This window comes from Ictalurus punctatus, chromosome 7 (genome assembly GCF_001660625.3).
Source record: "Ictalurus punctatus breed USDA103 chromosome 7, Coco_2.0, whole genome shotgun sequence".
NCBI lineage: Eukaryota > Metazoa > Chordata > Actinopteri > Siluriformes > Ictaluridae > Ictalurus > Ictalurus punctatus.
Window position 1 is genome coordinate 2,185,270 of NC_030422.2, and position 14,819 is coordinate 2,200,088.

Sequence of the window (14,819 nt, forward strand, 5' to 3'; positions counted from 1 at the left end):
ACACAGCACAGCCGAGCTCAGATGTGCAGACTCTAATCTATGAAGATAAAGTTTTTGCAAATGGCAGCAGTGATACAGTTTAAGACTTCCTGCTTCATTGTGTAGTCTTATCTGAAAACTGTACACAACTGCACATTATCTCACGTCAGTCATTTCAGATCTGATTTACATTAAAAAATAACCATTTATATCTAGCAATGAATGTTGTGATTAATTGACGTTATTACACAAAGAGTTTATTTGTTCTTATTTGTTCGTCAGCAGATATGTGATTTTAAATGATTTTAATGATTACACAGTTTAAATGATTAGCAGGTAAGACATGAAACACTATTGTGGTTTGGTTTCTATTCTAGCTGAGCTGTGTGAGAAATGAGGAAATGCTGCCATTCAAATTCTCAGTAATGCCAAAATTAAAACAGTCACACCTGCATGTTCTCACTCTAGTTTCTGTGGCAAACACTAACAGCACTCAGTGAGCTGAGCTAATAATAAAAGATAAACATAATGCTAGATGTCACTGCAGCATACATTAAAGACCTAAACATGAATTAGTGATGCGGATTCATAAATATAAAAGATCTAAACACTTGTTTATGGGATTAGTACATACAGTCCCCTCTGAAACTATTGGAACAGCAAGACCAATTCATTTGTTTCTGCTGTACACCTGTAGACCTTTGGATTTAATATCAAAAGATGGATATGAGACAAGAGTTTAGAGTTTTTATTTCTTGGTATTTACATCTTGGTGTTAAACATCATAAAACATAGAACCTTTTGTATCAGACCAAACAATTTTTAGGTGAGCAAAAGTGTAGGAACAGATAAGTTGAAGTAAACTGAAGTAAATAACACTTAATGTTTGGTTGCATATCTCTTGCTTGCAATAACTTCATCAAGCCTGCAGCTCACTGACATCACCAAATTATTAATTCCTTCTTTTGTGATGGTTTTCCAGACTTTTACCAGAGTACATATCAGACTCTTTTCACTTTTTCCATTTAATTTGTTTTCATTTAAAACTTTTTTAGATTTCCATAGCATTTTATTTCTCAAGCCTATTTATTCAGTACCTGTCATCAGCATTACTCAGTACTTGTTCATCTCCAGAAAAACACCTCCTACTTTCACATGAAGCTTTACAGATTGTTATCTTATCATTTGCTCGAGCCATATCCCCCTGTAGATCTCGTCTGGTTTCCCACTTCAGCTAAGCAGGGGTGAGTTTGGCCATTACCTTCATGGAAGACTCTCTGGGGAAAACTAAGCTTGCTGCTAGAAGCAGCAAAGAGAGCATGGGGTGCTCACTCTGTGGGGTGCTCAGTGTGGGTCCTAATGCACAGTCTATGGTATGAGACATTAAACCAAGGTCCTATGGTCATTAAAAATCCCAGAACACTTATTTTTCTGTATAACCCTGGTGTCCTGGTGAAATTCCTCCATTGGCCCCCATCATGGCCCCCTAATAATCTCCATCCCTGAATTGGATACATCACTCTCCTCTCCACCAATAGCTGGGTGTTCTGGGTGTATTACGTGTTCTGGTGTATCCAGGTGGATGCTACACACTGGTAGTGGTTGAGGAGGTCCCCCCCACCCCACACCATACAATACAAAACGCTTTGAGTGCCTAGAAAAGCCTTACATTGATCTAAGGAATTATTATTATTATTATTATTATTATTATTATTATTATTATCCAAATATAATGGATGAAAATACGCACAGATTTATTGAAAATCTAAATCTTAGGATCCCTTTCACAAATCACATCTAGGTTGTACATTTAAGAACCCCATTTTGTGACTAGCAGAAGCCCTGCCTCCCAGCTTCATAGGAGGTTCTGACATTATTATGGTATGCATCAAACCCAAAACCTGAAGTAAATCTGACAGAATAGAAAAGTTTCTTGATTTAGGAAAGACCTCGTTCTTTTAAAAGAGTTAGCTTGCTTACTCAATCAAACGAGATAAAAAGCTTTACAGAAAGGTCCACTGGATGTCTTGTTGAGATCAGTCATGAACCTGAGTGAAGTAGCAGAGGAACTGCACAAGTTCAGGAGTTGAATAAAGTTATGTTCTGCAAATTGTTATAATTTCTGGGTTCACCTGAAAAGAGCACATCAACTTTGACCAGAACGGAAGTCTTTCTCTCTTGCTCTCTGTGTGTAAGAACACAGGAAGTGTAGTGTCTTTAACACAGACCACTGATCAGTCAGTCCTTCATCAGTGTGACAGGATGGAGCTCCGTCCACTCCGTGTGATGATCTGTGAGTAAATGTTTTCTTTGTGTCTTCATTAGAGTGAGTGGCGGCTTAAAACAATATGTTCAGATGAAGTCTAATGTCCTGTGTGATGAGGTTAATATGTGATTAGAACATTTTCGTAATGTTCAACATACAGTACGTAGTGGATCTAATCCAATGCAATCTAATCTAATCTAATCACACTACAGACTGCAATGTGCTTTGGTTCATTTTAGTGCATATGTGTAGAATCTAAAATCTTCAGGATTTGTGTGTTATTTTGGGTTGTAGAGTGTCTGAGGTGGCATGGAGTTTTTTTTTCTGAGCGTGAATCAGATTTTAGTTCATGGTATTTTCGTGGGCTTTTATCATGGATGAACATTTTCTGTTTCTTAGAAGGTATGAAAGGAAGAGTACATGATCAGAGTGTTATGTTGTTACTTTTAAATAAATAAATAAAAGATAGTGTTGATAAGTTGTGTGTGAGCGTGTTTGTGTGGTAAGAACTGCGACTGCATCCGAAATGGCATACTGTGACAGGTCTACTGCATTAGATTCAGTACCTGCTGCATTAGATTCTGTACCTACTGCATTAGATTCAGTACCTGCTATATTAGATTCAGTACCTGCTACATTAGATTCAGTACTTGCTACATTAGATTCAGTACCTTCTGTATTAGATTCAGTACCGGCTACATTCGATTCAGTACCTACTGCTCGGTCGTTGATACAGTACAGTACTGATCAGTAGTAAGTGGTAAGCATGAATACAAATGGGACATACTACTTGGTGCCGATTCTGACAGCTCGTCCGTGCCAGTCTTGTTGCATTATGGCAGAGGTTCTCAACCTTTCGTAACTAAAGCCATCCCAAGCCTTCCCTATCATGTGGCACCCCCCACATATTAGAGGAGACCAGGTATAATTATATATATATACACAGTATCTCACAAAAGTGAGTACACCCCTCACATTTTTGTAAATATTTGATTGTATCTTTTAATGTGACAACACTGAAGAAATGACACTTTGCTACAAAAAGTGGTGAGTAAAGTAAAGTAAAATGTAAAGTAGTGAGTGTGTGTTGAGTTATTTTGAGGGGACAGCAAATTTACACTGTTACACAAGCTGTACACTCACTACTTTACATTGTAGCAAAGTGCCATTTCTTCAGTGTTGGCACATGAAAAGATATAATCAAATATTTACAAAAATGTGAGGGGTGTACTCACTTTTGTGAGATATATATATATATATATATATATATATATATATATATATATATATATATATATATATATGTTTTTGATAGATAGATAGATAGATTATTTTATTTTTGCTTTCGTGTTTTTGTACTTTTTTATTACTTTTCATAACTTTTATGACATTTATAAAGCTATATAGTGGACAGGTATTGAACATGAATGATATAAAGTGTTCCTGAATACTATGAATACTTTGAACAAGAGAACTATGTAAAACATGTTGCATTCCAGTCGTCTCGCATTCTAAAAACATTCACATTGGGAAGAAGGGCGTGTCTCGTTATCCATGACATTGTTAAATCTCCGGCTCTCAGCCCCTCACTGAACAGAGCAGATTCAGAGGGAGGTGTGAGTGCAGCATGAAAGCAAGACCTCGCGCTTGCAGGACAGTACTGGCCACAAATTTAAAGTTGCTAAGGTTTGTCCAAAAAGTCACTAAATTTGTCACTAGGTGCTTTTTTTGTAAAAAGAATGTTGCTAAAGTGGTCTGAAAAGTCACTAAGTTGGCAACACTGGTCTGAAGTGACAGCTAGATAAAAGGCAGCTAAACTCCACCTCTCCCAAGAAAAGAGAAAATACAGAGGGAGAGAAAACACTGAGTTTTTCATTTATACTCATTCTATTTGAAAAGTATTTATTTAAAGTATTTATTTGTTATGTTGTTGTTATTACAATAATGCAATGTAAATATTAATAATAATTTGCCTATGTGAGTTTTGTTCTACAAGGGTTGCAGAAATAGTGACACCTACAGGTTAAACTAGTGAGCTGCATTGAATTTAAGCTACTGTGGTCATGTGATTAGCCTAACTAATAGCAGTGCAAAAATGTGCATGCAGTTTTTGGTGCTACGCTGTACACGGAGTTAGATGCTAAAGAAGAGAATAATTAAACAGTAAAGCGTTACAGCTTCTCCTAGATTTCTGGTCGGAAGGCGCACACGGTATGTTGGTTTGTGATGTTGTGCGTTTCATGTTTGTATTGTAATGTAATAGTGCAAATGTTTCCTAAGGCCATTAATGCTAGTTTAATATGTGAGCAAGATGAATGAATACTCATGGACTCTTAAGAACATGCTTATGTACAATATGCTCATGTGAGAATGTGTTATGTACTTTATTTCAGTTTTTCACTGAGTGTTTGATGGTGATTGAATGACCTTAAGTTGTGGAGGAATGGAATAAAAGAAACGACAAACATCAGTTGAAGCTTATGTTTTAATCTGACCAGAAGAATAAGTTTGGGAGCAGCTACCCAAGGACAGATAATGTACTCTGCATGGTTTTGTAGCAGCTAAACCCATATAATGATAGCTTAGTTAGCTTAGCTTGACACCAAATTAGCCTAGTCTCATGTTAGCCAAAAAGTTTGATATTTTATGGTCTGGTAGTCCTGCAAACAATGAAATCACCTGAGGCAAGTTTTATGATAAATCCAACTTTTTATCTGATCAAGTCATACATTGGCAGGTAAATTACCACAGCCTTCAATAAATAAATAAAAAATAGGCTACTAGCTGAGTTGAGAATGTTGAGCTGGAGAACTGGAGAACTTTATCTCAAGTTTTACTACCTGTACCACTGAGTTGGGAATTGTGATTCAATATCAAGTAGGTCCATCAGGAAGGTTTTTACAAACAGATTCTGAAAGTTTATGCAGACACTTTGAGTAGTTTTCAATTCTCATTCATGAAATTATGGGGACATTTAACCAAACATCATGGGAGCATTAAGAGAACATTAGGGGAATGTACTGCAAACCTATCTTTCCAAAACACATCTTTCTATTTCCATGAAGAAAACGTTCCTGGTTAACAAAAAACAAACCTTAAAAATGTATGTTCTGAGAACCAAAAATTGTTAGCTGGGTATACCTGATATCATACAATCACCTGATTATACCCCTTTCCATGCATATACTGCCCCCAGTGGTGACAGCCTCAAAATACATGCATTATACATGCATTTACAAGTGTATCTAAAAAAAAAATGTTACATTGTGGAAAAATTTATTTTTGCCATAATTTAATATGTATATTCTAGATTCATTACACATCAAGTGAAATATTTCAAGCCTTTTTTTGCTGTTGTTTTAATCTCGATAATTTTGGATTACAGCTCATTGAAATCAAAAATCTCAAAATATTAGAATAACAAATTTATAAATCAATAATCAAAGAAACCATGGCTTCCAGAACACCTCAGCAGTGCCACAGGCTGATCGCCTCCATGCCACGGCACATTGATACAGTATTTTGTGCAAAAGGATTAAAGCCGTGTATTGAGTGCATAAATGAACATACCTTTCAGATGCTCGAATTTCTGTATTATAATTTTTTTTCCCTAATATTCTGAGATACTGGATTTTTGATTTCCATGAGGTGTAAGCCGTATTCATTGAGATTAAAAGAAAAAAAGGCTTGAAATATTTCACTTTATGTGTAATGAATCTAGAAAATATGAATATCACTTTTTGAATTAAATTATGGAGAAAAAAAGAGAACTTTTCTACAATATTAAATTTTTTTTAGATACACCTGTATCTACAATGGCTCCTACACACCGACCCCATAATTGCTGGTGTGCAACTACAATCCATTAAATTATCAAAGGAGCCGGAATATGTATGTGTGTATGTTTACTTTAGAGATCAATCCTCAGTGTCTTCTAAAAACAGGCAGATTTTAATCACAGGTCTGTCCAGTAATCCTGTTTTAGTTTTGAGTTGTGCAGCTCGTACTAGTCCTCTACTGTCAGGATATGTTTGAGTTATTTTGTCAAGTAGCCAAGAACCCCATGGAGTTGCTGGATCCATGATGATCACAATATCACCAAGCAGTGGAAGCAATTCTCTGACCCACCTTTTCCAAAAAGATCAGACAAGTATTGGACTTGTCGCTCTTTACGTGTTTATGTACAGATCACTGTCTTTAAAAAGCCTTGGTGGAAGAGGTGGTTTTGATCTCAGCTGTAAAATGTGATTGGGCGTAAGAGCTTCCAAGTTGTTTAAATCATCAGAAGCTTTGTGATGGGGAGGTCATTAAGAATAGCTTCAATTTCACAAAGGATGGTGTGAAAATTCTCATCATCCAACGATTGTTGTTGGAGAGTGGAGTACAGGACATTCTTTACCAGATGAATGAGCCGCTCCCACACGCCACCGTGATGCGATGCAGCAGGGGGATTAAAGTCCATTTGAGTCCCTCAGATAGAAACATGTACGCAGGATTTAGTCATGATCCAGTGTGTTCAAAGCTGTCTGGAGCTCTCTTTCTGCTCCAATGAAATTTGTGCCATTATCAAACTTTAATGCATGAGTCTCAGCCATTTTTTATTCTCCCATCTTGCCCTGTAGACGTTGACGGACAACGCATTCTGAAAATTTATTTCTACAGGCAGAGTTTCAATTTATAACTCATTACCTTTTTTGAAGTGTTGACATGTGGCTTCCTCCAGCATGACCTAGTTTTTATGAACATGTGGCCAGATGAGTTTGGATACATGGTGATCCTTTAACAAGATAACAGGATGTTTCATCTCTTCTGGCATCGCTGCTCTACTAAGTCCTCCACCAACTTTGAGCACACCATCCATCAACACTGGATGAAGGTTATGAATATCACAGCTGCTCTTTACTCCAGATCTTCCATTTTGCAAGGCAGCAATCTCTCCCTTGTGCGTTTCTTGTTGAGAAAATCTGATGATTGCCGAATCTGCAACAGCAAGATCTTCTACTTCTACTTTGACCATGTAATCCAGCCCTGCAGATCTTCATTTCCCTTTTGACTCTGTCCTGCTCTGTGATAGGATCACCTGTTTCAGAAGAAAGTGGAGACTGAATGAACCTTCTATATTGTCTTAGCTTTAAGAGAACATCTTTGAACTTTAAAAGCCATGCCAGTTTTCAGTTTTACACTCGACAGTCATCCTCATAGACATTTTTTCAGAGAAATGTTTCAGTACGTTGCACAGTCCAAGCCTGAATGTGTTCATTTACCTGTACGTGCTACTGAGATCGGGTTTTTTTCCTCATAGGAAACGCAGCGCAGCGCGCGCGTTAGAACATGTGAGCGCGCGTGGACGAGCAAGGTGCGCGAGCACCTGCTTTCCCTTTGGTGACATTCGTGACGTTTGGACACGTGCATTTGTTATGTTTTGTTATGTCTCCTCCCTGCTCTGTCATTGGCTATTGTTTCACGTGTGTCTGAATTACCCTCAGCCGTCAGACATTACGAGGCTGAGTATGTTTGTGTATAAATACCTCCCAGCACACAGCGCGGAATGTTAGATTGGATTGGATTGGATTACATTAGATAAAATAAGATAAGAGTGTCATAGTTCATGTCAGGTTTCATGTTTAGATTCGTTTGTGTGGTTCACGCTGGTTTCTCCGCTCCCAGTTCATAGTCATAGTTTATGTGTCATGTTTTGTATCTCGACCTGTTTTCGGTGACCACGACATAGTTTCCTGCCTTGCCCCGTGTAGGCCTGTTTGCCGATGGCCTGACCTCTCGCATGTTTTGGATCTCGTTTTGGATTTACCTGCCTGTGTTTCTCATTAAATAAAACTGTTCCTACTGCACTTGCATCCGTCCCTATCTCCCTTACGTCACGAGACGTGACATTAAACATGAGACAGTAATGAGCAGCATAGTGACCTGAGTGAAAATAGCTTTTTCTAAACTCCATTCATTACTGAAACAGGTCGATATACTGCATTTCTTACAGCTGAAGTGAAACTAAATATATATTTTGTTGCAGTATATGACATTGTTCTCATTTGTCTTCTTAAAGAAAAGAAACAAGTCAGCGTTACATCATATTCTCTGTTCCTCTTCCCTTTTTAGTGCTTATTTCACTTATCCGAGTCGGACAAGCTCAAGGTGATTTATACATATTTTATTGCCTATGTTGTGTACATGTTGGATTTGTATTAAGGTGGAGAAGATTGTTTGTACATTGTCATGCAGAATGTAAGTTGTTTACATTGACAGTGTGTGTTTGCTTTTTGATTTTTCCAGCAGTGTTTAAACCAGTTCTGTCTGTGGAGCCGAATTCACCTCAAATATTCAGAGGAGAGAGGGTTACACTCACATGTAGGATTTCAGGATGGAGTGGACCGTACCACTGGTACAAAGATGGTGTTTATAGTCACGGTTCTGCTGAAAATTACTACACTATAAAAGTAGATCAGAGTCACAGATACAGATGTTACGGGTTTATTGATGGAGGGTTCATGACAGGGAGTAATGAAGTGACTCTCTCAGTGATAGGTACATGTCTGATCTTACACTCCTGTAACATGCACTGATACACATAATCATTACAAAACACACTGATTAAATATCAGATGGTCAGAGAAGGGTGTGTTTGACTGATTTGATGTATTTGTTGTAACTGTACAGAGAGACCAAAAGCCGTTCTGACTCTGCAGCCTGATGGACAGATATTCAGTGGACAGGAAGTCACTTTCACATGTGAAATACGAGGACATGCAGACACTGAGTGGATGTACAACTGGAATAAAGATGGTGTCCAAATATCCTCCTACACTGAGAGCAGGACATATTCATTCACTCCTGTAGAGTCTCTCAGCGCTAAATACACCTGCAGCGGACGGAGAAGAAGCGACTCTCAGACCTCAGAGACCAGCAACACTGTTACACTCACTGTGTCAGGTGTGTGTGTGTGTGTGTGTGTGTGTGTGTGTGTGTGTGTGTGTGTGTGTGTGTGTGTGTGTTAATCTCTTTCTCACACCAATATTTATTAACTTCAGCATCACATCACTACATGCAGTGTGGATTAAAGTCACAAGATTTATTTAAAATGTCACAGATCCGGAAAAAAAACAACGTTTAGTTACTTATCCTGTGTCTAGTAATGATGAATGGTGTAGTTGTACATTCACTGTGTTCAACATTCATAATAGTGAACACACTGATGAAGATGAATTCATTAAGAGTGTGTATTTATGCACCACTCATAAAGTCCATTTGAAAAAAAAACCTTTTAATCTCCAGTGTGTTTGTTCAGTTATGAAAAAATGTATTCAATTAATTCCATGTACAGTATATATACAGTATAATGATATTGTCACAGCTCAGTCAGATCAGAACTTAATTTCCCAAGATGCAACACTCACTTCTCATGCACGCATGCGCTCACCATCCCCGGAGTTCTGATCAGACACACCTGGCACCAATCTCACACACACACACACACACACACACACACACACACACACCCCGCTAGTACTTAGGGATGTCATTCGCCTAGAGTCAGTGTGAAGTCTACGTTCAGTCAACTCGTTTCTCTGCGTTACCAAGCCGATCTAGTTAGTGAGTCTTCTCGTGATCCTCGACCCCTGTTTCCGGTTTCGACTACGCTCTCTGCCTGACCCCTTTTGTGTTGTTCGTCCGATCGCTTGACCTTTGCCTGTCTTACGACTACGTTTCTTGAACTCCCCGATCCCACGCTCTACACCTGCCCCCGCTCCTGCTTCCGTGCCGACTCGAGGTTCCTGACAGATATTATAAGACCATGTTGTCCATGTGATAAAGTCACACAACTGTAACTGTTTAACAAATGCTGAATATAAATGCATTATTAGACACAAATCATCTGATTAAGATGATAAAACTCTTGTTGATGTTGTAAAGAGGAAAACTTTAATATCATCATCATTTCATATCAACAGAAAAACCCAAACCGACTGTGAGAGTGAATCCTCAGAGCTCCGTCTACACTGGAGACAGAGTTACTCTGAACTGTAATCTGCTGTCTAATGGATGGACTTTTCTCTGGTACAAAGATCGAGTCCAAGTAGCTGAAGACACCAACACACTCCATGATACAGTCTCTAATGCAGGAGGAACAGTGTATCAGTGTAAAGCACGCAGAGGAAACTACGACTCAGAGCTCAGTGATCCAGTTACAGTTACAGTTAGAGGTACGTCATGCTTTCTACTCTCTCACTGCATGTTTTAAGTGATTTCTTATTATATTTTAGATATTTATAAAGCCTGTCATTCATGAACAGTAGAGCAAAAGTTAAAGTACCGCTGAGTGTGTGTTCATCAGGAAGAGAATCTCTGTTATAAGAGATACTGACTATCAGATATCAGTGTTATGTAGGGATAATAAATCTCATGGTAGTAGAAAGATGGAAATTATAATTACACAGCACTCATGTTAATCAGACTCATGATGGTGTTTATAACTGTAACTGAAACACAGACATTAGTGCTGAAACACTCACTACAGAATATTAAATTATGATCAATATAGAAAGAATGTACAGTGTGTGTCTGATACCAGAGGCCTTAAAGCTACACTGTAAATAAATCACCTGCTTCGTCTCTATAAGTGCTGACTAATCACTTTGGAAATCATACATAAGATACCTGGAGCCAGATCACATCAGGATCTCGAGTAATTGTAGGATTTTTTTTCTTTTGCTCCACTCTGCTTCCTTACCAATGACCAAAACATGGAATTATACAGAATAAAATGTGATGTCATGAATCACCTTTCATTTTATTAAACAGATCTGAATAATACTTTACTATAAATACATCTAACACAAGCCTACAGCCACTGTGGATCACTGGTGAGTAAATAAATCAACAATAGAGTTGAGTTGGAGTGTAGCAGATGTACATTTATTAATATTAAGTGTTGTATCTGTGCTAATGTGTTGTGTAATAACTGTTTATTTAAACTCCTTAGTGAGGAATGTGTAAAGCAGCTGAATAAGCACCTGATAGTAGATTTTTATTCGGATATCATTGTGTAATCAGAGCAAGTATTAGTCCTGTGGTAATTTTAATGTTACACATGTTTACTAAACTGTACACTGAAATTAACATCATAATAAAATCAAAATACATGTTAATTTTCAGAATAAGATCTGAATTATAATGTGTGTGTTTCAGGTGAATCTCCTCCAGTGTCTCTGATCATCAATCCCAGCAGAACTCAACACTTTACTGCTGACTCTCTCTCACTGAGCTGTGAGGACCAGAGTGACTCTACTGGATGGACAGTGAGAGGATACACACACACTGAGGCAGTGTCTGATTGTTCATCAGTTTCAGGATCTACATGTAACATCAGCTCCCTCTCTCCATCACACACTGGAGTTTACTGGTGTCAGTCTGAATCTGGAGGACGCAGTAATCCTGTCAACATCACAGTGCACCGTGAGTCTTCAATGTTCTCATCAGTAATAGATGTACAATATACAGGAATAAAGATAACACTTTTATAATCTACTGAATTGGTGAAAATAAATGATAATATTGTTATTAAGAAACTGAGTGCAGTGTCTAGGGTGACACAGATTTGATGTTTTTATTCAGTCGATTCTAACAAAAGACCAACAGATAGCGCTGTGTTCAGGGCTGCAGAGATCTGAGACCCAGAGGTTTATACACACATCTGCACACAAAGATCAGACTCAGAGGAGAAAAAAAAAAAGAATACAGATAGATGAGACTTTTTGGATGTCAGTATCATCTTTATCACTAGCATAAAGAACAAGATAGACAGAGTTGAGCAAGACACACTCTCACACACACACACACATACACACACACACACACACACACACACACACACACACAAAGCAGGTGAGAGAGAGAGAGCGAGAGAGAGAGAGAAGAGGCATAAATACATTAGACTTACATAAATAAAACTATTATCCCCATATAGAAGTCAGGCTGCAGAGGGTAAACCTAAAAAAGCCTCTCACAATGTTTTAACAATAAGAATATAAACAGAAATAAGAATAACTCATGAAGACTAGTTTAGTTTCAGGATGTTAAGAATATTACAGTGAAAGCTGCTTTCACATCTGAATGTTACTGATAAAACTGGCATTTAAGCACATTTTCTCTTTCACACATGAAGACTCTGTGAGCGCTGCACTGTGTACACTCTCTCTGATATCTACCACTGATTTACTGTAGCTCTCTGTGTTAAAATCATTACTGTATTTTACACACTTTCTGATTTCAGTGTCTTCTTTCTCTTTCCTACAGATGGTCATGTGATCCTGGACAGTCCTGTCCATCCTGTGACTGAGGGACATCCTCTGACCTTACATTGTTTATCTCGCAACTCAAATACCTCAGCTTCTGGTGTTGATTTCTATAAAGATGGTTCAGTCCTGCAGAACAAGACTACAGGAGAGATGACCATCAGTACTGTCTCAAAGTCAGATGAAGGTTTCTACCACTGTAAACACCCCGAGAGAGGAGAGTCACCCAAAAGCTGGGTTTCAGTCAGAGGTGAGAAACCTTGAGAGAATTTCTTTTTATTTGATTCTCTTTTTATTAACAAAGTTTATATGCACAGTGTTTTCAGTCAGCTTTCAAAGTATTTGATTCCCTTTGTAACAATAACATTTAATGTCTGAATCTGGAGGACGCAGTAATCCTGTCAACATCACAGTGCACCGTGAGTCTTCAATGTTCTCATCAGTAATAGATGTACAATATACAGGAATAAAGATAACACTTTTATAATCTACTGAATTGGTGAAAATAAATTATAATATTGTTATAAAGAAACTGAGTGCATTGTGTAGGGTGACGCAGATTTGATGTTTATATTCAGTCGATTCTAACAAAAGACCAACAGATAGCGCTGTGTTCAGGGCTGCAGAGATCTGAGACACAGAGGTTTATACACACATCTGCACACAAAGATCAGACTCAGAGGAGAAAAAAGAGGAAAAAAGAATACAGAAAGATGAGACTTTTTGGATGTCAGTATCACCTTTATCACTAGCATAAAGGCAAATATAACTGCCCTAATGTTCAATTAAATGTATGTGGTTAAAGAAACATCTTAAGTTACAGACAACTTTTCAGACTCATATCTTCACATGAAACTTAAATGTATGATCTGTAAATGTATGCTTTATATATGGTTAATTATAATTTATTATTGTGATGATTATATAATTTTATTATCCATGGTATATTTCCCTCCTGTTCTATCAGATGGAAAAGCTCCACTGTCGGTACTGAAGCTCCTCAGCAGTGCAGTAGCGGCCTCTCCGTATGTGCTGGTGACCATCATTCTGGCAGTGAAATGTTACAGAGCTCGAAGTAAGACCTCACAGTGTTCTTCATTAGCCTTAAAATTAAACCCTGACATTTAATAAGAGGCTAATTTGAAGTGTTCATGAGTGTGTATTTTACAGCTGACCCTGATGAGGACAACAGACCGTACAGAGTGATAGAAGCTGAAGCGTCTGTCTGAGTCTCAGGTGTTTACATTATTTTATTATCTAGCTTTTATATAACAGCAGCTCCCCGTGCAACAGAGAACACTGCATTTAGCTCATGGAGCTATAACGTGATGAACGAACAACTCTGACCCAAGGACTCAAGAGCTGAAATAATCATTTCTGTTTCCAGGGAACAGACGTGAGAAATGCGACGTGACAAAAGAAAGAACGACTCGGATCGGGAGGTGAGGTGAACTAACAGACTGTATAGCCTGAAGACCTAATGCTAAGCTATTAATTAATCATTTCTCTTTCTCATAATTTGGCCTTGGCTGCAATAGCCTATACTTTATTTTTATTCCAAATGTGATCAACGTTTGCATAAGTACTAGATGTGTTGGTGAATTTAACATGTAACATTTTAATAATATTCTGCTGAAATGAAAGAAATGACTTGAAAAAAGATTTGTTCATTTTGCTGAACGAGATTCAAAGATCCGAGTCAGTAAAATGGTCCGAACTTCCCATCACTACTGCTCACTGCAGAGCCAAATAGATGGAGCTGGACGTCTAGCTCCACCTCTCTTGATCTAGTCTAGTAATCTATGGATCTAGTCTAGTTCCACCTCTATGGATGTAGTCTAGTTCCACCTCTATGGCTCATTTCGCCATCTACTGGCTGTTAACGTTAATGCAAGCCCTTCATTAGATCAAACTTACCTAAAGGGGATAAAATGTTGATTGTTAATGCACGAAGGTTAGGTCAAAGTAATCATGAGACTTGCATGGAACTGGAGATGCTGGCATAGCTAATATTGCCTTATCTTTCTTTAACATTTTTCATGATTTCATGATTTTTCTGCACTGTTTCTGTGACAAACTGCATGACTAGACTACCTTCTTCCCCCCCTTCCCCCCACCCCCCACCCCCCAACGTATTAAGGCTATGTAGGCTATTTGTGAATTTTCTCAGTCATGTGATTCATTAATGTAATAAAGTGTGCTCCTAATATGCTGTTTGCTTTTAAACATGGGAACTGAGTTACCCTTGCAGGTGTGATAAAAAATAA

General features: G+C 38.0%; 1 protein-coding gene and 1 pseudogene across 1 annotated transcript; both read left to right on the plus strand.

Annotated features, from left to right (window-relative positions):
• Window positions 1-2,545: 2,545 nt before the first annotated feature.
• LOC124627547 (uncharacterized) lies at window positions 2,546-2,674 on the plus strand (annotated as a pseudogene).
• Window positions 2,675-9,021: 6,347 nt separating this feature from the next.
• Window positions 9,022-14,819, plus strand: LOC128632991 (high affinity immunoglobulin gamma Fc receptor I). The gene is made up of 6 exons (XM_053681436.1): window positions 9,022-9,190; window positions 10,324-10,461; window positions 11,420-11,713; window positions 12,554-13,627; window positions 13,723-13,788; window positions 13,940-14,819. The coding sequence occupies exons 1-4, from the start codon at window positions 9,022-9,024 to the stop codon at window positions 12,814-12,816; spliced, it is 864 nt and encodes a 287-aa protein (XP_053537411.1). The 3' UTR covers window positions 12,817-13,627; window positions 13,723-13,788; window positions 13,940-14,819.

Coding starts and splice junctions, on each gene's coding strand:
- LOC128632991 (XM_053681436.1), top strand. CDS start 9,022: ATGTACAACTGGAATAAAGATGGTGTCCAAATATCCTCCTACACTGAG. Junction 10,462..11,419: donor AGTTACAGTTACAGTTAGAG/GTACGTCATGCT, acceptor TTTCAGAATAAG/ATCTGAATTATAATGTGTGT. Junction 11,714..12,553: donor TGTCAACATCACAGTGCACC/GTGAGTCTTCAA, acceptor TCTTTCCTACAG/ATGGTCATGTGATCCTGGAC.